Genomic DNA, 24,223 nt, shown 5'->3' with positions numbered 1-24,223 from the left:
TAAATTCCTAAACCACCAAACTCTAACCCTAAATTCTTCTCACTTTTCTTTTCATTCTCATTTCTCACTCTTAGACTCTCATAATTGGCGAACCTAGGTGCACTGTTTTCACTCTACAAACTCAAGCAATCAAGCATCGGCGGCTGGTGCCACTATAACTAGGTCCTCTCTCTCTCTCTCTCTCTCTCTCTCTCTCTCTCTCTCTCTCTCTCTCTCTCTCTCTCTCTCCAGCCGGCACCATTTTCATCTTCTATCTTCTTAGTTCTCACTTTTCTTCTAATTCTTAGTTTCTCACTCTTAGACTCTTAAAATCGGTGAACCTAGGAAAACCATTTTCACTCTTCAAACTCAGGCACTGGTGGTTGGTGCCACCAAAACTAGGTCGTCTCTCTCTCTGATGGTGAGCTCTCTCTCTTTCTCTCTCTATGGCCAATGCTGTTTTCATCTTCTATCTTCTCACTTTCTCAATTTCCATTCTCACTCTCAAACTACCAGGAATCAGCGAACTCAGTTCAGGCACCATTCTCTCAATCTCAGAGGCGAACTCAGGCACCGGTGCTCAAACTCCCAGATTGGGTTTTGGGCTTTTTATGAGGGTCGGTCTCAGAACCAAGTTGTAGGCCCATTGGTCATGCCAGGCTTGGGTTCGGGCCTAAAAAATTTCTGTTAATGAAGAGTAAAAGCTCGGCCCGGCCTGGCCCATGAACAAGTCCACTCTTAATTAATGTATTGTTTGATATTTATGTGTCATGCTAAATATAATAGGTTCATATTTATGCATCCCGGGTATTGGGTATCGGATACCTTAAAGTCAAAATCCAAATCTGTCCCAAACCCTATAGGATTTTGATAAACAGGTACTATCAGGGTCAAAACGAGTCGAATTCCCAAAATTCTCGCAAATTTACCATCACCAGTCTAGTTTTAAAAATGTTGAAGAACTTATGAAAGCATTTATATAACAACAACCAAAATTCATTGAGAAAATCAAAAGATGGATTAAGGAACTGGTTCCTCCTCATTATGAGGAATCAAATTTTCAGTTGTTTTATTTAATCCAAGTCACAAGAAAACCACTTTTAAAAAGAGCAATGATGTGGGTAAAAGGGATACCTCCCTCAGATGGTTTTGCCAAGCTTAATAGAGATAGAGATTGAGGTAATCTATGACTCTCTTGAGGAGGTGGGATCATAAGAAAGCCCAATGGTAACATGGTTCAAACTTTCTCGATGCCTTATAGTTTTTACTCTTCAATTCAAGAGGAGATCTTTGTGGTTCTATATGGGTTAATTCTTTGCCACCAACTTCAGTTGCAACATGTAATAATGGAGAGTGATAGTAAAACTTTGGGTAAAGTGATGAATGGCTTGACCTCAATTCCATGGGTCATTCATTATACCCTTCTCAAGATTAAAGATTCGGATTCTTCTATGGATGTCACTTTCATTTACACTTTCTTGTAATAATGGAGAGTGATAGTAAAACTTTGGGTAAAGTGATGAATGGCTTGACCTCAATTCCATGGGTCATTCATTATACCCTTCTCAAGATTAAAGATTCGGATTCTTCTATGGATGTCACTTTCATTTACACTTTCTGTATACTTTAGCAAATACAGGTAGCCCCCAAAAAGAACCAGAGTTTCCTTTTTAGAGGATCAAATTGGTCTTCATTTTGTTAGGATTAAATGGATGTTGTTGGAATAGCACAGCGGAAATAGCATAATATGTATGTGCCCAAAAAGAAACAAAAGCAGATAGCAATAAGAAAAGAAAGAAGAGAGAACACCAGATTTACGTGGTTCAGCCAAATTACCTACATCCGCGAGCAGCAGCTCAAAGCTTTCCTTCTCACTATAAACAGGAGAAAATACAAAAATGACTTCACCTGAATCAAACCCATACCTAGCACCCAATACACTCAACACTTTACTCCTCTCAACACACTGTATATACTATACAATGAAATGAAATGGAATGGATGGAATCGAATGAAAAATAATAGAGGGCCCCTATTTATACTTGACCTGAGGGGTATAAAGGGTATTATAGAAAATATGTCTTCATAGCTAAGCAACATTAATCGGTGGTTTGCAAATGGTGTGTCACCGATTAAGTGGTGGGCTCAGATTGGTGGGCCACCGTTTGCTTGATTCGGTGAGCCACGGACTGGCCCACCGATTAAACTTTTCAACATTCTCCCACTTGAAGACTATTTTCACAATGAAAAACCCTCTTGAGAATAGCTACGGATCATCTCTTGTTAGGTGGCATCAAGTCCTAGAGAAGTTTTGCACTAGATGAATTTCTCTCTCATCACCAGCTTTGTCAGCATATCAGCAACGTTGTCGTTAGTGTGAATCTTTTGTAATGAGATATGCCCATCCTCAACTACCTCATGAACAAAGTGGCACCATACATCAATGTGTTTAGTTCATGCATGAAAGACAGGGTTGCTTGCTAAGTGTAATGTGCTTTGACTGTCACAATGAATCGGCACCACTTCTTGCTTGATGTGAAATTCTTCAAGTAACCTCTTTAGCCAAATACTTTTTTTACATGCTTATGTAGTTGACATATATCCTGCTTCTGTTGTAGATAAGGCCACCACAGATTGCAATTTTGATGCCCAGCTAACTGCACCATTAGCTAAAGAAAACACGTAACCAGTAGTTGATTTTCTATTATCACAATCTCCTGCATAGTCTGCATCCACATAACCAACTAGCTTCAATCTTTGGCCACTATTAACAAATATAGATTTCAGAAGTACTCTTCAAATAAAGAATGACTCTTTTCACTGCAATCCAATGATCTCTTCCTGGATTTGCCATGAATTTACTGATTGCTCCCACTACTTATGCAATGTTCAATCTAGTGCACACCATGGCAAGCATAAGGCTCCCTACTACTGATGAATATGGTATGTGGGACATCTTTGTGTTCTCAGCTTCAGTGCTAGGGGATTGTTCTGAAGACAACTTGCAACCAACAAAAAATGGGATACTGGCTGGTTTGGATTCTTGCATGTTGAAACGCAACAAGATACTTTGAACATAACTTTTCTGAGTTATCCAGACTTTCTTGTTCTTTCTATCCCAATATACCATCATCCCAAGAATCTAATTAACCACCCCCAGATCCTTCATGTCAAACCCCTTAGGTAAACGAGCTTTCAGTGTTAAGATACTTCCTTTTTTAGTACCTGCAACTAGCTTGTCATTAACATATAATAGCAAAATGATAAAGTAATCATTACCAAAGTATGTGTAGGCATAATGATCTGCTTCGTATTTGCTAAAGCCCATGCTCACAATGAAGGAATCAAATCTTTTATACCAACACCTTGGCGCCTGTAAACCAGATCCTTTTTGTCATCCTCGACAAGCCTGCAAACCAGATCCTTTTTGTCATCATCGACAAAGCCTTCATGATTACCATGCAAAAAGATAGTCTTAACATCTAACTTCTCCAACTCCAAGTCAAGTACTACAGTCATACTCAATAGAATACGAATAGTACTTATTCAAACAACATGAGAAAATATTTCGTTGAAATCGATACCTGATTTTTGAACATATCCTTTTACAACTAGTCGAGCTTTGTATCTTTCAACATTCCCGCTAGTGTCCTTTTTAAGTTTGTACACCCATCTACAACCAATGGCCTTTCGATCCTTTGGTAGTTTGACTAACTCCCAAGTTATGTTTTTCTTCAAAGCTTCCATTTCTTCTTCCATAGCCATTTGCCAATGATGAGAATTTGGACATTTGCATGCTTCCTGAAGCCAGTCAGGAGGTCTTCTAACTTTCCTCGGTTAACCTTGATCATTGTGAGTCTCTCCTTCAAAAATTTCAACGTGATCTTCAGGTACATCAATAGCAGAATCAACTTGTTGCTCATGAATCTTTTGAAAAGATTCCACTTCAACTTTCTCCATTGCCTTAGTGTTTGATTCTTTCTACATCGAATTTTCATTGAAGACAACATCTTGACTAACAACTATCTTGTGGGCAGTGGGATCCCAAAATATGTACCCTTTTGTACCTTCTACATAGCCAAGAAAAATACACTTTTTAGACCTTGCATCTAGCTTGGTCATCTGCTCCTTTGGAATCTAGACATAAGCACCACAATCAAAGGTACGTAGGAAAGAATAAGCAATAGGGTTTCCTAACCATACATCTTCTAGAATTTTGCAATCAAGTGCCATAGTGGGAGAGCGATTTATTAGGTAACATGTCGTATTGACTGTTTCTGCCCAAAAGCACTTCCCTATCCCGATTGCACTTGATATGCTTCTAGCTTGATCCATAAGTGTATGGTTCATTCGTTCAGCAACTTTGTTTTGTTGTGGAGTTTGAGGAACTGTATACTATCTCAAAATGTCGTGCTCACTACAAAAATCTTCGAATTCATTCGATGTATATTTCTTCCCATTATCGGTCCTCAGACACTTAATTCTTTTCCCCTTTTAATTTTCAACGAGAGCTTTGAATTTCTTGAAACAGGAAAAAGTATCCTCAGATTGTAGAGTTGTCACTGGAGAAAGATTCTATTGGACATCGATTTCCCCTCGTAGATATTCCGCAACTTGTCCCATAAACCTTTGGCAGTGATTTCCTTGGACACATTGAATAGAACCAAATCTTCTAAAGCAAGAAGAATATCAGTTGTGGCTATCTGGTTTTTCATCTCAAAATCTTCGTCTTTCATATCAGTGGGCTTCTTCTCTTTTCTTTTTAAGGCAATTGCACAATCTTCTTTCACCAACACAGCATGCATCTTCAGCTTCCAGATTGCATAGTTGGATCTGTTGAATTTCAATATGTCAAATCGGGTAGAGATAAAACTTGCCATTTCAACACGTGTAATACCAGAACAGCAAATACAGATTTTGGTAAAATCCCGAAACATAACTGTGAAGCTTTGATACCAATTATTGGAATTGCATAGCGGAAATAGCATAATCTATATGTGCACAAAAAGAAACAAAAGCAGATAACAATAAAGAAAGGAAGAAAAGAGAACACTAGATTTACATGGTTTGACCAAATTGCCTACGTCCATGGACAACAGCTCAGAGCTTTCCTTCTCACTATAAAGAGGAGAAAATACAAAAATGACTTCATCAGAATCACACCCATTCCTAGCACCCAATACACCCAACCCTTCACTCCTCTCAACACACTGTATATACTATACAATGAAATGAAATGGAATGGAATGAAAAATAACAAAGGAGGAACCCCTATTTATACTTGAGCTGAGGGGTATAAAAGGTATTATAAAAAATATGTCTTCATAACTAAGCAACATTAATCGGTGGTTTGCAAATGGTGTGTCACCAATTAAGTGGTGAGCTCAGCTCAGTGGGCCATCGACTGGCCCACCTATTCAGCTTTTCAACGGATCTAATTAAGTTTTGTCTTTGGATTATATGGGGATTTGTAATCTTGGGTTTTGGGATAAGGCGGGCTAAGTCCTCCCTTGTTCTATGCTATCATTTTGAGTTTAATTAATAAAAGCTTTAGATGGTCGCCCTTCCACCTCGAGTAAAGTTACGTTAGTTTTTAGTTTCATTACTATTAACTTAATTTGTTAATTATAAAATCGAATTTTCATTTAACTAGTTACTTTTAGATAAAGTATGCAATTAGGTTAATTATTTAGTTATTGAAATTTATGAAATACTATATTATTTTACTATATATGTTTAATAATTGTTAGTGCTTTTTGATTATTTTATTAATTAATTGAGGGTCATTTTTGGTATTTCATGAGAGAACCTCTTTGACAATATCAAGATAATCCTTGATCCTGAGATCACTCAATTCATATATCTTACGAAGCTCAAACAATTGTTAACATCCTTTCGCTTTTAAGCAATTTGAGGCGATTTTAGCGCAAGCAAACACCACCTAAAACTTGTCCATGTAAGGAACGGTTTTGTTAGCCCTTTTGACACATTCTTTCGCAAAACTCTGCTTGAATGTTGGAGGAAAATTCAACTAGTGTAAAGTTTGAAGGCTGTGTATATATATATATATAAAGGTAAGTGGCTAAGTGCAGACCTCCCTCCTCTCATATCGCAATTCTAGTTCCATAGCTATCGGAACTGGAGTATTAATTGTAGCTACAGACCTTTAATTTGCTAATTTGGTTGGATCATGGGGACTAAATTTCTAATTATCTCATGTCTGTTGATTGTGGTGTCCATTGTTCAGCCAAAAGCTATGGCCGAATCTGAGTCTGAAAAGCAAGCGGTGGTAGATACAGAAGGCAAGGAGCTGGAAGTTGAACAGCCCTACCATATTCTTTGGGATATCACACAAATTGGAGGCAGCGCAATACCCTACAAAGTAGATGGGGCTACGAAAGTAATGCTGGGTAGCGGTGGCGAGTTTAAAAATTTGAGTTCGCCGGTGACTTTCTCTCCGGCTAATCCATCTGAGGGGAAAACTATCGTTGAATCTACAGACCTCAACATTAAATTCGTGGACATGCCTGGAGTTTGGCAAGTGGAAGACATGAAAGATAAGAAGGTGCCGGAAGGCATGCGTTTGAGGCCAAGCATCTTGGTCGGAGGAGAACCGGGAAAGCCTGGTCCCGAAACTATGAGAAATTGGTTCAAGATTGAAAAGGTCGAAACCAAAACACCAAGTGCCCGACCCGGACAACACTACCGGCTTTATTACTGCCCAAATGTGTGCCCCCAGTCATGCAATGTTGAGTGTGGGAACATTGGAGTATCAATAGATGATGAGACGGCGGGGCTAGCGCTCTCACTTTTTCGTGAGAAAGGGTTTCCTTTCGTGTTCATGAAGGCCAAGTAATTAGTAATTAGGCCAATGTAATGTACTAATAATTAAGCAACTTCATGGCATGAAAAAACATTTAAATAAAGAAAGGTTCCCTCTAACCTGCACTAGAGGCATCTGGTTATGATAAACATTCTCTCATCCAATACATCTTCTACATTTTTACATCCTTCTCTCACCGAGTACTTTATTCTTTGAAGTTATATATGTTTTCTTGTTTTTTATTTTTTTTTTCGCATTTCATCCAACTCGTGTGTGTGTATATATTACCTTTTACATTACTTATTGTATACATTCAAATATTAAAGTGAAAACAAATGATCAAATCACTTCAGTAACTAAATGGGAAAGCCAGACCATGGCCGTTATAACCATGAGTACTTGGGTTTAAATCTTTACATTCCCAAAGGTATTTTGGGGTTTATTTTAGGGCATGTTCGGTTCCAAGACAGGTTCCACCAAGGCCAAACAAGACTATTTCATCAAGTCAGTTTAGGTAGAGTAAACCACTTGACTTAGACCCGGCTTGGGTGGGAGCCATTTCCAAAAATTTAGAACCATAGCCTACTCTACAACAAATTGGGTAGGGACAGTTCAAGGCAAATTTGAGGTCAACTCCTTTTAATTCTGGGTAAAGCCCATCCCTTTACTCACTCCTACTAAAGATGTAAATCGAGCTGGATCGCCTGCGACCCAGCATGAAATTGGACCGGCCTGGCACAACATGGCACGACAGCCCGTAGGCCGTACCAGGCCTGACAAGATGGTCCATGTCGTGCTGGGCTAGGAGTTCGTAGTCCACAGGTTGACACGGCACGCCACGATTGTTCAACAAGAATAAGGCTTACTCAACTAGCTCAAATATCTCAAATTGGGAGGCTTGGACGTTGAAAGGATTTAACCATTGAAATCAAGTTGGAATTCTGAACCGGCAATCCAGGTAAGTCCAATTAAATTAATTTTTTATCTTTTTAGAATTAAAAAAATGATCGATTCTTCCCAAAACCGATTCCCCAACATGTTCACTGTTGACGATATTCAATCGCATCATGATAGTGTTAGCACTGATGCTATTGTTATTGATGGAAGTGGAACTTTCACCCCTGGTACTGATACTAGGGGAAAAAAAAAAAAAAGAGGGCCTCTAAGTTGAGTAGCCCAGTTTGGAAAATTTTTAAAGTAGAGGATATTGAGGGGAAGGGAAAAAGAGCAGATTAGCAAAAATGTAGAAAAGATGTTAGCTAGTGTAGTAAGGGTTGGGTACGGTCATTTGAGTAGACATTTGATCACACATGAGAAGGAAGAAGAAGAAGGGAGAGAAACAACACAAACACAAATTAGGAAGGGGAGTTTTGGTACATTTAAATATTCATAAGAAAAAATGAGGCAAGAATTAGCAAAGTATATTGTACATGTAGAACAACCATTTATATTAGCTAAAGAAACTAAGTTTGAAAAATGGTTGTGTAATTCTATAAATCCACAATATAAAAAAGTCTCTTGGAATACTATTAGATCAGATGCTTTAAATTTTTTTTATTCATATAAACAAAATGTAATTTATTTGTTATCAAATCTTAATTCTAAAGTTGCAATTACTTCTGATGTTTGGACATCTAAATTTAATATAAGTTATATTTGTGTTACCATTCATTTTATTGATGAAAATTGAATTTTAAATAAAAGGATTTTAAGTTTTACCAGGCTTGAAAGGCCACATACTGGCTTAGCTATTACTTCAAGTATTTTAAATACTTTACATACTTATGTAGTTTTGATAATGCCAGCAATAATGACTTTGCAATAAATATTTTAAAATCTCAATTAAAACAATGTTTAAAAGGTAAATTATTTCATATCAGATGTGCATGTCACATCTTAAATTTATGTATTCAAAATGCCTTGAATATTATTTCTACTCATATTTCTAAAATTAGAAATTGTATTATATATATTAAAAGTTCAGGGGCAAGGAAACAAAAATTTAAATATTTATGTCAAAATTATGGTTTAAAATATAAACAATTTATATTAGATGTAAAACATATGTGAAATTCTACCTATGCTACGTTAGAAAGTTGTATTTCTCATAAACAAATTCTTACTGATTTTTATAATGCAAAAATGCCTACTGATATTATATTTGAAGAAGGCTGGGAAATGATCATTTGTATAAGAGATTTTTTAAAACATTTTTATGATGCAATTAATGAATTATCAAGTATTTATTATCCAACTAGTTATAATTTACCTTATCAATTTATGATAATTAGTTATTGTTTTGCAAAATATAGAAATAATCCACAATTTAAATGTATTATTGAAAAAATGGAAAATAAATTTAAAAAATATTGGGAGAACATTTCTCCCCTTTATTGTGTAGCTACAATATTAGACCCTATGATTAGGAAATATGGTTTAGATATTTTACTTGAAACATATTGTGAAAATATGAATATTGAAATTAGAAATAAAAAAAGAAGAAATTAATAATTTGTTATTTGAAATGTATAGTTTATATGAATCTAAAATAGTAGGAAATATTCGGACAACTTGTACATCATCTTCCACTTTTGATCTTGAGCCTAGTAGTAGAAGAAAAAAACTTTTTTATTTAATAAGTAGAAGGCAGAAATCTGCTACTTCTAGTCTTCTACAACAAGTTCATTTACTGAACTTAATTTTTATTTACAAGCAATTTTTTCTAGTCTAGGTGAGGGAACAAATAATTTTGATATTTTAGCCTGGTGTTGTGAACCTTCAAAAAATTATCTAGTTCTCGCCGCCATGGCATATGATCTACTAACCCCTCTGGTGTCTACAGTTCCATCAAAGTCTTGTTTTAGTACAGGTATTAGGGTGTTGGATGACAAGAGAAGCTGTATAAATGATGAAAATATAGAGATGTGCATCTGCTTTAAGGATTGTCTAGATGCATAAGATAGATTACAAGATAAAGGAGGGCATGATACTACACCGGATATTTCACCTGAAGCAGATGATTAAAATCATGATTCATGAAGTTGACTAGTTATATAGAATTTTTTTTTCAAATTATTGTAAAACTTTTTTAATTTTATTTAATTTATTTGCTATTTTTTATTTTTTTAACAATGTAATTTTGTATTTTCAATTTTTAACTATATTATATTTTTTATATTTTATTAATTTATTCCATTTTCATATTTCATTCATCCAATGATCCAATCATTGTATTTGTAATTTGTATCATTTAAATTTGAATGAAATAAAATTCCTATTTTTCTTCCAATTTGTTATTACATCATTCTTATTTGGTTAAGCAATTTTTTTTCATTTATGTGTTAGATAACTTAGATTTCCCATTTCTCATTTTTTAATTTTTCAAATAATTCCCAAAGTTCAAAGGAAAATTAAATATTTTAGTTTTACACTTTTACTTAGAAAATAAATCAAAATTTAAAAAAAAAATGTCAAAAAAATCAGTTTATCCCGGTTCGGCCCATGCCCAAGACCCACCCTATGGCCCATCCTGACACGGCCTATAGCCCGGCCCAGCCCAGGCCTATGACATGACACGGGCTTGCATGGACCTGGGCCGTGGGCTGCGCCAGACCGACCCCCAAAATTTTCACCGGGAGGTAGGAGGGAAGCATGGCCCACTTTACACCTCTAACTCCTGCCCCCAATCATGCATGTTGAGTGTGGGAACATAGGAATATATCTAGACAATAATGTTCCATGAGAAATTGGTTCAAGTATTTGTCAAAACACGTAAGCAAAGGGTTACCTCTAACATGCACTAGAGGTACCTCGCTGTCTGCATGATACTGTCTCAAGCATAGATATCACATAAGAAAAACTTTCTAAATAAAGTTATTAATTTGTTAGAGAAATTAATTATAATTAAATTCACTGTATCTTAAAATAACTTATTTGTTTTTAGAGGACAAAGTAAACTAAAGTTCTTGTTGTATTTTATGAGAACTACGTACTGACCGTCTGTGAGGAGATAAAGAGAGACCAACTGCTCAGAAACCCACTTGTTGCAATCTCCGTGATCTCGTAGATTTACGAGATACAATGCCCCTTCTTTGTCGCATCCAGATTCCCCCTTTTGGTTAGGTACTGACAGTCTGTGAGGAGATAAAGCACTGTTCATCTTCTCCGTGATCGCATCCAGATTCCCCCTTTTGGTTAGTCTATTTAAGGCGGTATTCCTGGGCCTTTCCTTGCATGCGTTGATCTTGATCAGACTCGGCTCTTCATTTTCTGTGTATATACACCTATTTCATCTCTTCATTCTTTTCTGTGCGCGTGTTGTACTAACTTGGATCTCCACATCCCATAGCCCCTAGTTTGATCAAAGGATCTAGAGACCTTATTGGGGTCACCGACGATGGACGGCCATCGTTAGTTACTCTCAATGGTTCGAATTTCGTTGCCAACGGGCACCCCATCCTCACAGGTGTCCCTTTGGATATTGTAGCGACTCCATCTACGGACAAGGCAACAAACACGGTCGGTTGTTATGTGGGTTTTGATGTCTAAGAATCGAAGAGTGGCACGTCGTCTCTCTAGGCAAGCTCAGGGGAATTAAGTTCATGAGCATCTTTAAATTCGAAGTCTGGTGGACGACGCATTGGGTGGGAGACAAAGGCAGCGATGTCGAACACGAGACCCAGATCATGATTCTGGACAAGTCGGACTTCGGCCGTCCTTATGTTCTTCTGCTTCCCCTCATTGAAGGGTCATTCCATGCTTCTCTCCACCCAGGCGACGACGACAACTTGGACATTTGTGTAGAGAGCGGGTCGACACAAGTGACAAGCTCAAGCTTCAGGAGCTCACTGTACATGCATGCCGGAGATGATGCATATAGTCTTGTTAAAGACGCAATGAAGGTGGTGAGGGTTCACCTAGGAACCTTCAGACTCCTCCAGGAATAGTAGACAAGTTTGGTTGGTGCACCTGGGACGCCTTTTATCTTAAAGTACATCTTAAAGTACATCCCGCCGGGGCTGGTGCTCATCGACAACGGATGGCAATCCATTTGCCACGATGATGACCCATCTTTGTAGCCGCTGCTGTTCCTGAATCGCGAGGTTGAAGAAGATACACGGTACTTTTCTCCCCTCGAGTATTTATTATAAGGGTATTATGGGGATTAAAACGGTAGATTTTAACCGTAAATTAACATAAATTAAGAGGGTCTTTGTCTCACGGTTATAGTATAAGGAGATCTTTATCGCAACGCAAAGTACAGGGGGTTTTTATTACAGACCCCATAGTACAGGGGTGTCTCTTGTAACTTTAGGTAGGGGGTCTTTATCACAAACCCCATATGACAGGGGTGTCTCTTGTAACTTTAGCTTGACAACTATAATGCATCCATGTATTTGAGACATTCTCTTTAAACTAGGAGAGTACATCTCTCTAATCATACCCGTGAGAGTATGCTTAGCGATATTCCTCTTCCTCACCAAAAGTAAATATCTGCACTCCCATCTACTGTGAATGGAATCCGCATCCAAAACAAATGTAGCCTTAACAAACAGAGCCACCTCTACTAGCTTTTGTACTTGTTTCACCTTGGCAAATGGTCAAGTAGAGACAAAGACGGTTGCATGTCAGGCAGCTGGGTCGGGTTTAAACTTTAAACTAAACCAAGGCCCAACCCTAAGAGTTGGATCTATGGCCAATCTCAGTTCAAGCCTGTACTGTCCAACCTAGGCCTAGCCGCCTGTACTGGAATTTGATGCATTCAGGTTGAGTTCGGGCATAGGCCATGTTCGGGTGAGTCAATGAGCCTACACTAAAATTTGATATAAATGTATGTATTTAAGTATTTATGTATGGTTTATTAAGAATGTGCATGTAAATATATATTTATATATACATATATGTATATGTATATAGTTTGGCCAGGCTCGGATTGAAATAAGCTTGGGCTGGGTTAGGACCACCTAAGGACTAGGCCCTCACCCAGCCATAAAAATAAAATAAGTCTGAATTTTTGGGGCCAATCTAAAAACATTGTTCTTTTGGGATCAGGCCCAGCCGAAAGATCAAAAATCCAAGTCCAGAACATGTAAAATTGCAGGTTGGGTCAATCTGGACTCAGATTGGGTCCGCTGAAGTTGTGATAGAGGAATGTTGTCTACGTTCTTTCCTTGAATAATGAAAGAATAAACTGAACATTTAGCATTTTTACACAAAGAGATAGGTCACATAGTTTACCATACAAAAACATAAATCACCACAACTCGTTGAAAGTTGAAACTATTGAATCTATCAAAGCTCAATGCCTTGCATATTTGTACTATCAAAGCCAACTTTATTCTATACGCTTCAATACAAGATCAATACAATATTATTCTACAGGCTTCAATACTAACAAATAACAGTAATACCACAGGATGGTTTTGAAAACATAGAATCCAAGAACACAGAAAGATATTGAAATTTGAAAGTAGGTTATAACATGACTCCACAGTGAAATTAAAGCACAATGTGAGCAAGCAATTCTAAAATGTTCTGCAAGAAACAAGGGTGTTCAAATGTGTCAAACAATGCTCTGTTTTGAGATTCCATATCCTTTTCACCCATGGCTGTTGGGTGCTTGCTGCATAGAAGGATCTATCAACTGCAAAAACTACTAATTTGCCATTCATCAAACTACAGATCGGCTTAGCTGAACCTAGGCTTCTTGAGTTAGCTAACTTCACATCCACGTCAAGTTTAACACTGTAAAGTTTAATCCAATCCCCTTTATCAAAATCCTTCAAAACCCATATCTCAAATTCTGCTGTAGAATCAATTCGGCTTATGAATGACAAAGAACCCCCTAATTCCAACAGTTTATCTTGCTCCCCTCGACATTTCGGAAGTTTTTTCTTGTGGAAACTTTTATCAGCTGTGTCCATGGAAAGCATGTCCTCTTTGTCTCCATCATCAAAATCTCCATCTATTGAATGCAAGAAGCCATTAACAGAAGTATTATCACGAGCAAGTTGGATAAATTGTTCAGGTACATTAACAAGCTCCCATTTATCAGATCCCAATGTTAGTATCAAACATACAGCTTTTCTTTCACTGAAGCAAAAAACTTTGTACTCATTTGTGCCAGGATGCCATGTGAATCCATATTGAGATGCATAAATGCGTCTAGATGACAGCAATTTATTTGGAGCTGGGGGGAGTTTGATCCATTGTTTAGTGACAGGATTAGCCACAGACAAGTCTCCAGATTCAGGGATGTCCTCCAGCAAGATTAAACCATTGCAAGTAGCACGGATTTTAGCTCCAGATAGGAGGGGAAGCTTCAAATCTTTGGTCCTGAACCTCCCCTCTTCTAAATACAAGAAATTAACCTTGTACCTGAGCTTTTCTGTACTGAAGTCTTGAAAAATCAAACCAGACTCTGCATGAGAGAGGTGGACACTGATGAAAATAGGGTCTGATATGAACTTATGCCACATCTTGGATACCAACCTTTGTTCATATAGTGTATCAGCTGGAACATAGGTGAGGATTTCAAAGATCATACCGTCAGGAAGTTGCTGAACCATCATTGAGACTTGCCTTTCTTCAATAATAACAAACAACTTTGGCAAATCACTACAAAACAAATACAGTCATTAGTTTTTTTTTCTCTGCAACAGGTGAGTTATCATTCGACACAAGAACACAATAAGCCTCAGTTGGAACTGATACAAACGAATTCACTTCACTTGCCATGCAACACAGAAACTACAAAATTCAGGGGCGCATTCTCTATCCCTGTTTGTCCCTCCTCTTTTCGTTTGGATACATAACTTCAAATTTCAATAAAGCCACATTCCGCGCGCTTTCACCATTACTTTTTCCTACTTTTCCTTCTTTTCGTTTGTCCCTCCTCTTTTCGTTTGGATACATAACTTCAAATTTCAATAAAGCCACATTCCGCGCGCTTTCACCATTACTTTTTCCTACTTTTCCTTCTTGTCTACGAAATGTTGCAATAAGCAGAGTTTCAAAAAGCCAAATGAGCTCTAAACTGTATGCAATCAGTTTGGAATCAAACCTCCATCAGATTTGAGGGAAAGTTTGGGTGGGGTGGGAAAGGGTGGGATGAGATGGGATCATTGGGATGGGTAAGTGTAAAAATTTATACTTCCACTGTTTGTCCCTCTTCTTTTCGTTTGGATTAGACCTGTTCATGGGTTGGGTGGCCCAACGGGTCGTTCCAGCCCGGCCCAGTCCTGGACGGGCTTGAACAGGTATATAAGCCCGTGGACTTAACCTCGGGCCAAAAAGCCCGGCCCGCAATAAATTCGAATCGGCCTCGGGATTTGTCAAAATAGCCTGGCCCGACCTATAAATAAACCTAGAAAACCTAGTTGAATACCCCTCTTTTTTTTACCTATTTCCCTTTTTTTTCCAACCAAATTCTTCTTTTCCACATCCTCTTTCCCTTCTTTATATATATATATATTTTTTAATATATATTTTTTTAATGTAAATAAATTCTTATTTATATTGATTATTGAATAGGGAAAATTTCTAATTTTTTTATTAGGTCGGGCTTCGAGCTTGGGTTTGGGCTTCGGGCTTTTTATTTGGGCTGGGCTCGGGCCCAAGTTGTAGGCCTGTTGGTCGGGCCGGGCTTGGGCTCGGGCCTAACATATTTCTGTTAATGAATAGTAAAAGCTAGGCCCGAGCCCGGCCTGGCCCAGCCCATGAACAGGTCTAGTTTGGATACATGACTTCAAATCCCACATTCCGTGCGCTTTCACCATTACTTTTTCCTACTTTTCCTTCTTGTGTTGCAATAAGCAAAGTTTCAAAAAGCCAAATGCGCTCTAAACTGTATGCAATCAGTTTGGAATCAAACCTCCGTCTGGTTTGAGGGCAAGTTTGGGTGGGATGGGATGGGATGGGATGAGTAAGTGTAAAAATTTAAACTTCCACTATTTGGTTGTAGATGGTTGTAGATGTGGGAAAATAATGGAAAAGTGTAAAAAGCATTGAAGAGGAAATCGTGTGGTGCTCTGTTCATGAGGACGAACAGTAGTTCGCCGGCGTAAAGCTCGCTGAACCCACTACTATCATCACTATTTGCACATCTCGATCGATCGAAAGCTCGCTGAACCCAAATCACTGTAAGGACTGGGGGATATCCCCTCCCCCCCGAGTCTCCCTTTCACTCTCCTCCTCAAAATCCTGTAAGCTCCAAACCCAGCAATCCCGACAAAGATCAAGCTTGCTCCTACCAGCAGAACGATCTCAATAGCGTAACGCAGCAGCTGCAGTTTCTGTCAGGAACTCTAGCATTCTTCCACAGTTGTCATCTTTTCATAACCCATCAGCTCCTTGTAAGGCAGCTCAATGCAATTCCTCTTCAAAACCCAACGCTGCTCTGCTTCGAACCAGAGAAGCCGCCGCCGCTGCTTTGCTTCGAACCAGAGAAACCGTCACGAACGGGGAAGGTAACTGAAAAAATCTTTGTGGAGAATTCTGTGCCTTCATTATGCAAGATACACTCGTATATATACAATTTAGGAGATTCTGTAGTAGGAAACTACAACTAGCCAAAGATACATGTATGAAGATAAGATAAGGATTTCCCAATACTCCCCCTCAAATTGGCGCATGAAGATTTCGAATCCCCAATTTGCCGAGGAAATAGGCAATTTTTTTTTCCAAGAGCCTTCGCCAAGATGTCAGCCAACTGCTCTATGGTTCGAACATGACAAGTAACAATGTTCCCATGCCGTAGCTCATCGCGAACAAAATGACTGTCAACTTCAATATGCTTTGTTCTCTCGTGAAAACACTAGATTTGCGGCTATATGCAGAACCGCCTAATTATCGCAATACAATCGTGCATGTTCAGCATGCACCACTCCCAAGGACAAAAGGAGTTTCTTCATCCACTTCAACTCACAGCTTGTCGCAACTATTGAACGATATTCTGCTTCTGCTGAAGAGCATGACATAGTATGTTGTTTTTTCGTTTTCCAAGAAACCAGTGATTGCCCCAGCATAACAAAATAGCCGATCAACGAACGTCGTGTCAATGGGCAGTTTGCCCAATCAGAATCGCAATAAGCATACAAGCGCAAATTGCTATCAGAACGTAACAATACACCTTGTCCAGGATATCCCTTCATATATCGCACTACTCGTAGAGTTGCCTCCTAATGTTCTTGCCGTGGACTCTGCATGAACTGAACTAGGATATGAACACAATCTAGTTCCTAGCAGCTGTCACGGTTAAGAAGGTTCAGACTGTTTTCATTTTGGCCACAAGAGCAAAAGTCTCATTGTAATCTAACCCCTCAACCTGTCTATTCCCGAGAATAACTAGGTGTGCCTTATGCCTTTCAACCATCCCATCTGAATTATATTTGATCTTATAAATCCATTTACTCCCTATTGCCTGTTTCTTGTGAGGTAGAGTCTCCAATGTCCAAGTATCATTATCCTCCTGCAGCTAAGAAAGCTTGATGTCTGGCAGAGAAGTTAGTACATGTCACATAATTTGTTATGGGATAGGGAGCCGTACCTGAGGACTTTGATTCAAAGTGGGCTTGAGTGTGAATAGGGTCTTTCAAACACCGAGCAGTGTAGGTTACGTAGGGCTTTAACATAACAGACGGCATGCGATGTCGATGTCCTCTACCAAGTTGCTCTTCTAGTGTTGTTCGTGGTACTGGATCCACACTAATTCCGTCCTCACCGCCATTGATTTCCACTTCCTGCACATTCTCTCCATCGCCTTGCTCCTCCTCTCTACCATCACCATAATTTTCAAGGCTCCCCCTACCACAAATATCGGTTGTATCACTCCCCCTGTCTTTATTTCCTCTGTGGCTGTGAAAAACATCATCATCAACCACGATATCAGCCAGTGCAATGGCTGGGCCAGGGTTGTCTTCCAGAGTTGCTTTTAGATTGGTGGCATATGGAAACACATTCTCATGGAAGACTACATCATGGGAGACAAAATATTTACCTCTTTCAACATCATATACACGCCAACCTTTCTTTCCATAGGGATAACCTACAAAAACACACTTCCTACTCTTTTCTCCAAACTTATCCTTGTCTCGAGGATTCCAATGAGCATAGCAGAGACAGCCAAATACTCTCATTTGCTCGTATTGAGGTGGCATACTGAATAGTACCTCATACGGAGTCTTGCCGCCAAGTACAGAAGAAGGTGTCCTGTTTGTCAAGTATCCAGCGGTTAAGACACACTCCCCCAAAAAAACAATGGGCAAGCCTGCTTGAAATCTCAATGCTCTCGCAACATTCAAGATATGCCTGTGTTTTCTCTCCACCCGACCGTTTTGTTGCGGTGTCCCGACACACAAAGTTTGATGCAGAATGCCATGAGTCTCAAAGTATGACTTCAAGCTTTTAAATTATGTTTCATTATCACTTCGAACAGTCCTAACTTGCTTGCCAAACTGGCATTCTGCCATGGCACAAAATTTCTCAATAATATGTGCTACTTCACTTTTTTCCAGTAACAAGTAAACCCACACAGCATGAGAATAATCATCAACAATGGTTAGAAAGTAAACTGCATCACAAGAGGCAAGTACTTTATAGGCGCTCCATGTATCACAATGAATTAGATAAAAACAATCATTAGCTTTATGTTTACTTTCAAGAAAAATTTCCCGTGTTTGTTTTGCTCTGTAGCAAACATTACATGGCTTATCTCCTTTAGTTCTACTATTTAATTTATCTATTTTAGGAAGAAAAGATAATATCTGTTTAGACGGATGCCCTAATCTGCGATGCCATAACTCCCATTCATCCATACCACTTGTTCTATTTGCCCGAGCCGGTGCTGCTCCTCTAAAATGATAGACCCCATCACACTATTCACCCACTCCAATCAGAATCATCGAGATTTGGTCATGTATCACACACAGCTTGTCAGTAAAAGTGACAGTACATTTTATCTGTTGCAATAATTTTGCTATGGAGATAAGGGTGTAGTTCATTCTTGGTACAAAAGCACACGATGTAAATAAATATTTCCACCCAAATGTAAAGTCCCTTCCTTCAGCCTGGGAAATCCGCTAAGATCATGATCATTCATGGTTCCAGCCTTCTGTCCTCCGGTCTCACTCACAGCAGCTTGGGCAGCTTTTGCTCTGTTCCGAAAGGAAATTCAGTATCGTCGTTGTTGGAAGAGAGTGAAGAGTCTGGGTTCACTCGAACAGGAAAGCCTATACCCGAGGGAGATCCGAACCAACGCAGTGATTTTCGCCGCGACTCAATTCAAGAGCTCTGTAGAAACGACATCTCACGAGGGTAACGACAAGCAGCGTCGTTCGCCTAGCGTCATAGCCCAGCTTATGGGCCTCGAAGCGCTGCCCAACTCCGGGCGCGAGCCTCTCAAGAAATCAGACCAGCCTGAGTTATGAAGATCTACTTCGGAATCTAGAGTATCAAGAGATCTGCTTCAGTATCGTTTCATTGAGGAGAACAACTTCCATCTGAAGTAGCAATTCTAGACCAGCTTCGGAGTTAACGTCACCAGCAATGTGATTAGAGACAATGCAACTCCGGAAGATAATAAGTCTAACATCAGGAAACTGGATTCAATTGACTTCTGTGTGAGAGAACCAAAGCTCGAACCATCGAGACCTTCGAGCGGAGGCCTATCTACGTCAACATGGAAGACGCAGCAGCATCGTAAAAGTTTCTTTGACATGCAAGATTTCTTTCCGAAATCAAAACACACGGACTCTCTCTACGGAGAGATCGAGAAGCGGTTGAAGATGTGGGGAATTGATGAACCAGCAAAGGATCTAGAGACGCTAAAGCAGATTCTAGAAGCTTTGCAACTCAAGGGACTTCTGCATTCCAAGAAACCAGCAGAGCAGATCCGACACAAAAATTTCATATATGACCGGAAATTCTACGTGGGGGATCAATCATCCACTGTTATCTAATTGCGCAGGTTCCAGGATGTCACCGGATGCTATAATGACTGGCCGAACTTCGATGGGAGGAAGGTGGTCCACTTCTCGTTGAGGAGAAACCCAGGTTGTCTAGCATGTCAAGCACCGAAGCTGCACAGGGATTCTGTTCGAACACACCATGCTCTGATACCATGAGAAAATCTTTGTGGAGAATTTTGTGCCTTCAATATGCAAGATACACTCGTATATATACAATTTAGGAGATTCAGTTAGGAAACTACAACTAGCCAAAGATACATGTATGAAGATAAGATAAGGTTTCCCCAGTAGTAACAGAAGAAGAAAGAGAAGCTTCCGCCGCCAATAACAGTTCGTCGTTGGTTCTTTGCTTCGAACAAGAAGGTAGTAGTCTCTGCTCTGATTCTCTGCTTCGAACCAGAAAAGCCGCCACTGCTTTCAACAGGGAAGGGGAGGTAATAGTGATTTCTTTGTCAAGGTAGGAATATTCTCTTTTTTTCATCCCCATCCCACAAACCAAACAGAACATTATACATTTTGATTATGGAACTTAGAATTTTAAATGAAAAATAATTCTCCCAGATTGGTCTTACACCAAAAGAGTGAGACCTGACCAGTTGTTCACACCTGGCGCCTCACACACATTGGGAGCATCTCCTGTACTTATTTGTTATTATTCACGGGAGATGTTTCCAATGCATGGTGATGTGTATGTGAAGCGCCCATTTGCTAGGAGCAGATCCCATCACCAACAGAGCATGCGTATTTCGTCCTCACAACATTTGCATTGCAGCCATAGGGATTTTTTAGAACATCTCCTTATTTATATCTTTTCATTTATGGAAAGATTCCCAATGCATGGCTGGAAAGTGTTATGAGGATGGCATAAAGATATTCTTGCCATAACGATCTCAATTTAATTGATAGTGACGGTTCAGTTGATGAATTCACATCAGCCCATCCTAGCTGTGTATTGAAAGCATCTCCCAATGACAAGTATAGAAGATACTGCCAATATGTGAATATGGGGCAACTGTGGGGCACATTTGGCGGGGCACCAATCTGATCTTTCGGTTGATGCAATCACTGGTTGGGGGTCAAAAGTCAAAACCCATTGCCACCACACCAGGGTTGGGGGTCTTGGGTATAACCATATTGGGTTGGGTTACCCCCAGTACCCATAACCACGTGCCTGGCTCAAGGAGAAAAACCCAAACACATCCTATATAAATCCTTGGGTTGATCTTGTTCTATCTCCTACAATATATATATATATATATATATATATATATATATATATATAGCGGACATTTGTTCTGGTACATGTGATGCGTCTTTGGCCACATCTATTACTATTATGTGCTCATTTGGGAGGGCTGAGATGAGGGTTCGACTTTGATGCCAGAAATACATGGTACCAGAAAAAATTGTAATCAATGAACTGGCATCAAAAGTCAGGCTGGTTCAGGTGCATTGAGGCATTCCGAATAAGATATCTGAAGAGGTTGAAGTGGACAGTCCAAAAAAACAAAAAAAAAAAAAAGAGAAAATATGGCCAATTTGAGCTCTCCAAAATTTTCATCAAGCATAGCTTCAAGGCCGTCCATGTAAGACCCACCTCAAAAAGCCAAGAGCCGTTGTACTTCAGTTAATGTTTTAAAAGGCTTAAGCATTGAGGTGCGAAGCTTATGTCTTGAGGTGAGGCATACATATATGGGTAAAATATAAAAACCTACCTGAAGTTTCTAACAATCATAAAAACCTTCCCTATAGTTTTACTTTAGCAAAAAGCTCCCCTAAACTTTTAAAAATCTTGACAAAAACCTCCTTTTCGTCATTGATTCAGACGGAAAATCAATAAAATTATAAAATTGCCCCAAACTAATTGTCAGTCAGTAAAATATTTTAAAATGTCAGAATTGCCCATGCTTCCCCTTCCTCTCGCAATAGAAACCGCAAAGGGAACGTTATGAAATACTTCCCCCGATTTCTCCTCACTGGTTTTTCTCATTGATTTCTTCTTCTTCTTCTTCTTCTTCTTCTTCTTCTTATTCGCTCCCACTGTCTCCACTTTCTTCCATCAAATTAAATGAGTCAAAGCAACCAAAATGCACTATTCATCTACTTCATGGTAGTAGTGAATAGAGCTTCAACAACTATCAATGGCGACCTCCTTGAAGCTTTTTCATTCTCATCTGAGAACTTGAGGTTTTAACTAAACCTACTAAAAATCAATTCCAAGCTGCCACCCAACACAAAGCAATAGAACTGAGTAGTGAATGAAAAAGAACTTGCAATTGGCAACAATGGTAGTGAGTCCATCAATAGTGAAACCTTTACAAGATGAGAGGACCAAAACACTAAAATTCTTAAACAAATGCGAGATCAGTTCAAACACTTTATCAGTTATCACCATGCGCTTCAACATCAACTCCTCTAATCACAAGTAAACTTTGGCCATGGACGAGATCCAAGGGTACACGTACCCTCCCCACCCCTCCGACACGAGATTGAAATTAGCAAAATGCAATTTCCCCTTGAGCAACACAGATCGAACCTCCGAGAACCGCTTGATCAATTGTAGAGGGAGCTTATCCCTTATCCCAATCTCTCTCCTTGTTGAATGAATCAACGTATGATTTGATTTTCGTTATCCAGTTTGTCGTTTCTCTAATTTCTAAAATTTCTTAAATTCGATTCCGGTTCGAGTGGGAGTCATCTTTTTTCTCCATTTGTTTGTGTGTTTGTTTGCTTTCCTTTCTACATCTCTTGTGAATTTCAACTTTCAAGCTAATCTTGTTATTGCTTTCTAGGTTTATTGAGTTTACCCTTTACTAATTTTGAGTTGAAATTGGTTGTCTTGCTCTTGGTTTTCATAAGAAATTGTGCAAATAGTATATTTTGACCATCAATTACCTCAATTTCAATCATTCTATTAGAAACACAATCCGTAATTTTGGGTATATGAATCAATCCTTCTGAGTTCTTTCTTCTCTTAAATTGTTCATTGTTTTCTATTAATCCAGGTGCATCGATTGCTCTAACTCAATCAACTCAATGGAAGAGTGGGGATGGAAGAGAGAGAGAGAGAGAGAGAGAGAGAGAGAGAGAAAGAGAGAAGAAGAAGAAGAAGAAGAAGAAGGGGCAGTGAGGGAGAAGTAGGGGAACTAGTGAGGGGTAATTAGGGGAAGGATTTCACATTGTTCCCTTCTATTGCAAGAGGAAGGGAAAGCAAGGGTAGTTCTAACATTTTGAAATATTTTATTGACTTCCTAACAATTAATTTAAGGGCAATTTCATAATTTTATTGGTTTTTTGTCTAAATCAATGACAGTAGGGAGGTTTTGTCGAGATCTTTAAAAGTTTAGGGGAGATTTTTTCTAAAGTAAAACTAAAGGAGAGGTTTTTATGATTGTTAGAAACTTCAGGCGAGGTTTTTATATTTTACCCTACATATTTTGTCTCAAGGCTTAATCTCCCATCTTTCATCAGAATGAGGCGTAAGCCTTAAGCCTTAAGCTGCGAGGCATAGCTTGAGGCATAAAAACATGCAAGTCTCAAGTATCAATGATATTTAGTGGTTTAATGCAAAAACAAAAAAAAAAAACAAAAAAACAAAAAGCGGATGCATTTTTATAGATCAAAATATATGAAAGAACTCAAAGAAGCACTTCAATATTATAAACCAAACAAATAAAAAGTAAAAATAAAAAACCAATAGAGAAAATCAAGTTCTATTAGTTTCTCGTAGCGTTTTAGGAGAGTTAAATGAAAAAGGGGCCAATGAAGTTCTTAGTTTCTCTTGTATATCAAGTGATTTTTCTTATTATTCTAAATCTAACATCCCAGGTTTGTTATTTTTCTCATTTGTTTTCCTAATGGATTTATTTTCTTTTCTTTTCTTTTTTGCATAAATGAAATTAACTAAATCATTTTTTCTTTCAAATTATTGAATGGCAATAAATCTGATACCCATTTATATAGATGATGATTCTTCATATGTTTCCTTTCTTCTAAATTAGTCATTTGAATTATTTGAAAACTTTGCATTTAAGGCATGAAATGAAATGAAACGTAAAATGTTTTATAATTGTCAGCTAATTCGCTATTATTTTACTTAATACTTAACTGTTAAAACTTATTATGTATAAATTTTTATTTTATGGCCTCTGTCATTCTAAATTGATATATTATATGCTATTTTTATCAATTTATAAATTTTATTCTTAAAGCTTACGCCTCACCTTTTTGGACCATTACACATCAACTATGCCTTCAGCTTTTTAGAACCTTGACTTCAACCCTCCCAAATGGACATTATATGCTAGATCCACTTGGCAGGGTGGATTAGTGGTGACAGGGTACACATGCGGATGCGGGCTCACTGATAACTACACAGAAAACCTGTCTTCCTGCATGCTTGAGCCTCCGACTGCTCAAATGGAGGGATGCCAATTGCCAAGTGGCCAACTGAATT

At 38.6% G+C, this 24,223-nt stretch overlaps 2 protein-coding genes and 1 long non-coding RNA gene across 5 annotated transcripts; 2 read left to right on the top strand and 1 right to left on the bottom strand.

Annotated features, from left to right (window-relative positions):
* The first annotated feature begins 6,235 nt into the window (after window positions 1–6,235).
* On the top strand, window positions 6,236–6,835 carry LOC148873520 (miraculin-like). The gene has a single exon (XM_088983536.1). It carries the CDS (start codon window positions 6,236–6,238, stop codon window positions 6,833–6,835), a length of 600 nt encoding a protein of 199 aa, XP_088839662.1.
* Window positions 6,836–10,769: 3,934 nt separating this feature from the next.
* On the top strand, window positions 10,770–14,416 carry LOC148873519 (uncharacterized). The gene is made up of 3 exons (XR_016112484.1): window positions 10,770–11,921; window positions 13,660–13,829; window positions 13,929–14,416. It is a non-coding gene; the product is annotated as an uncharacterized LOC148873519 (long non-coding RNA).
* On the bottom strand, window positions 13,116–14,677 carry LOC148873518 (F-box/kelch-repeat protein At2g43270-like). 3 transcript variants are annotated; one of them, XM_088982796.1, is made up of 2 exons: window positions 14,537–14,677; window positions 13,116–14,419 (listed from the first exon to the last, which is right to left on the bottom strand). In XM_088982796.1, the coding sequence occupies exon 2, from the start codon at window positions 14,371–14,373 to the stop codon at window positions 13,327–13,329; it is 1,047 nt and encodes a 348-aa protein (XP_088838922.1). In that variant the 5' UTR covers window positions 14,374–14,419; window positions 14,537–14,677; the 3' UTR covers window positions 13,116–13,326. The 3 variants fall into 3 exon arrangements, with proteins under 3 accessions (XP_088838922.1, XP_088838914.1, XP_088838927.1); XM_088982788.1 differs by having other exon boundaries at window positions 14,520–14,663; XM_088982801.1 differs by lacking the exon at window positions 14,537–14,677 and having other exon boundaries at window positions 13,116–14,222; window positions 14,294–14,414.
* Between the last annotated feature and the right edge of the window lie 9,546 nt (window positions 14,678–24,223).

This window comes from Nelumbo lutea, chromosome 1 (assembly GCF_056320005.1).
Source record: "Nelumbo lutea isolate HS-2025 chromosome 1, American lotus-T2T, whole genome shotgun sequence".
Taxonomy (NCBI): Eukaryota; Viridiplantae; Streptophyta; class Magnoliopsida; order Proteales; family Nelumbonaceae; genus Nelumbo; species Nelumbo lutea.
Note: the sequence above shows the minus strand (reverse complement) of the source record. Positions and strands in the feature narration are given on the sequence as shown.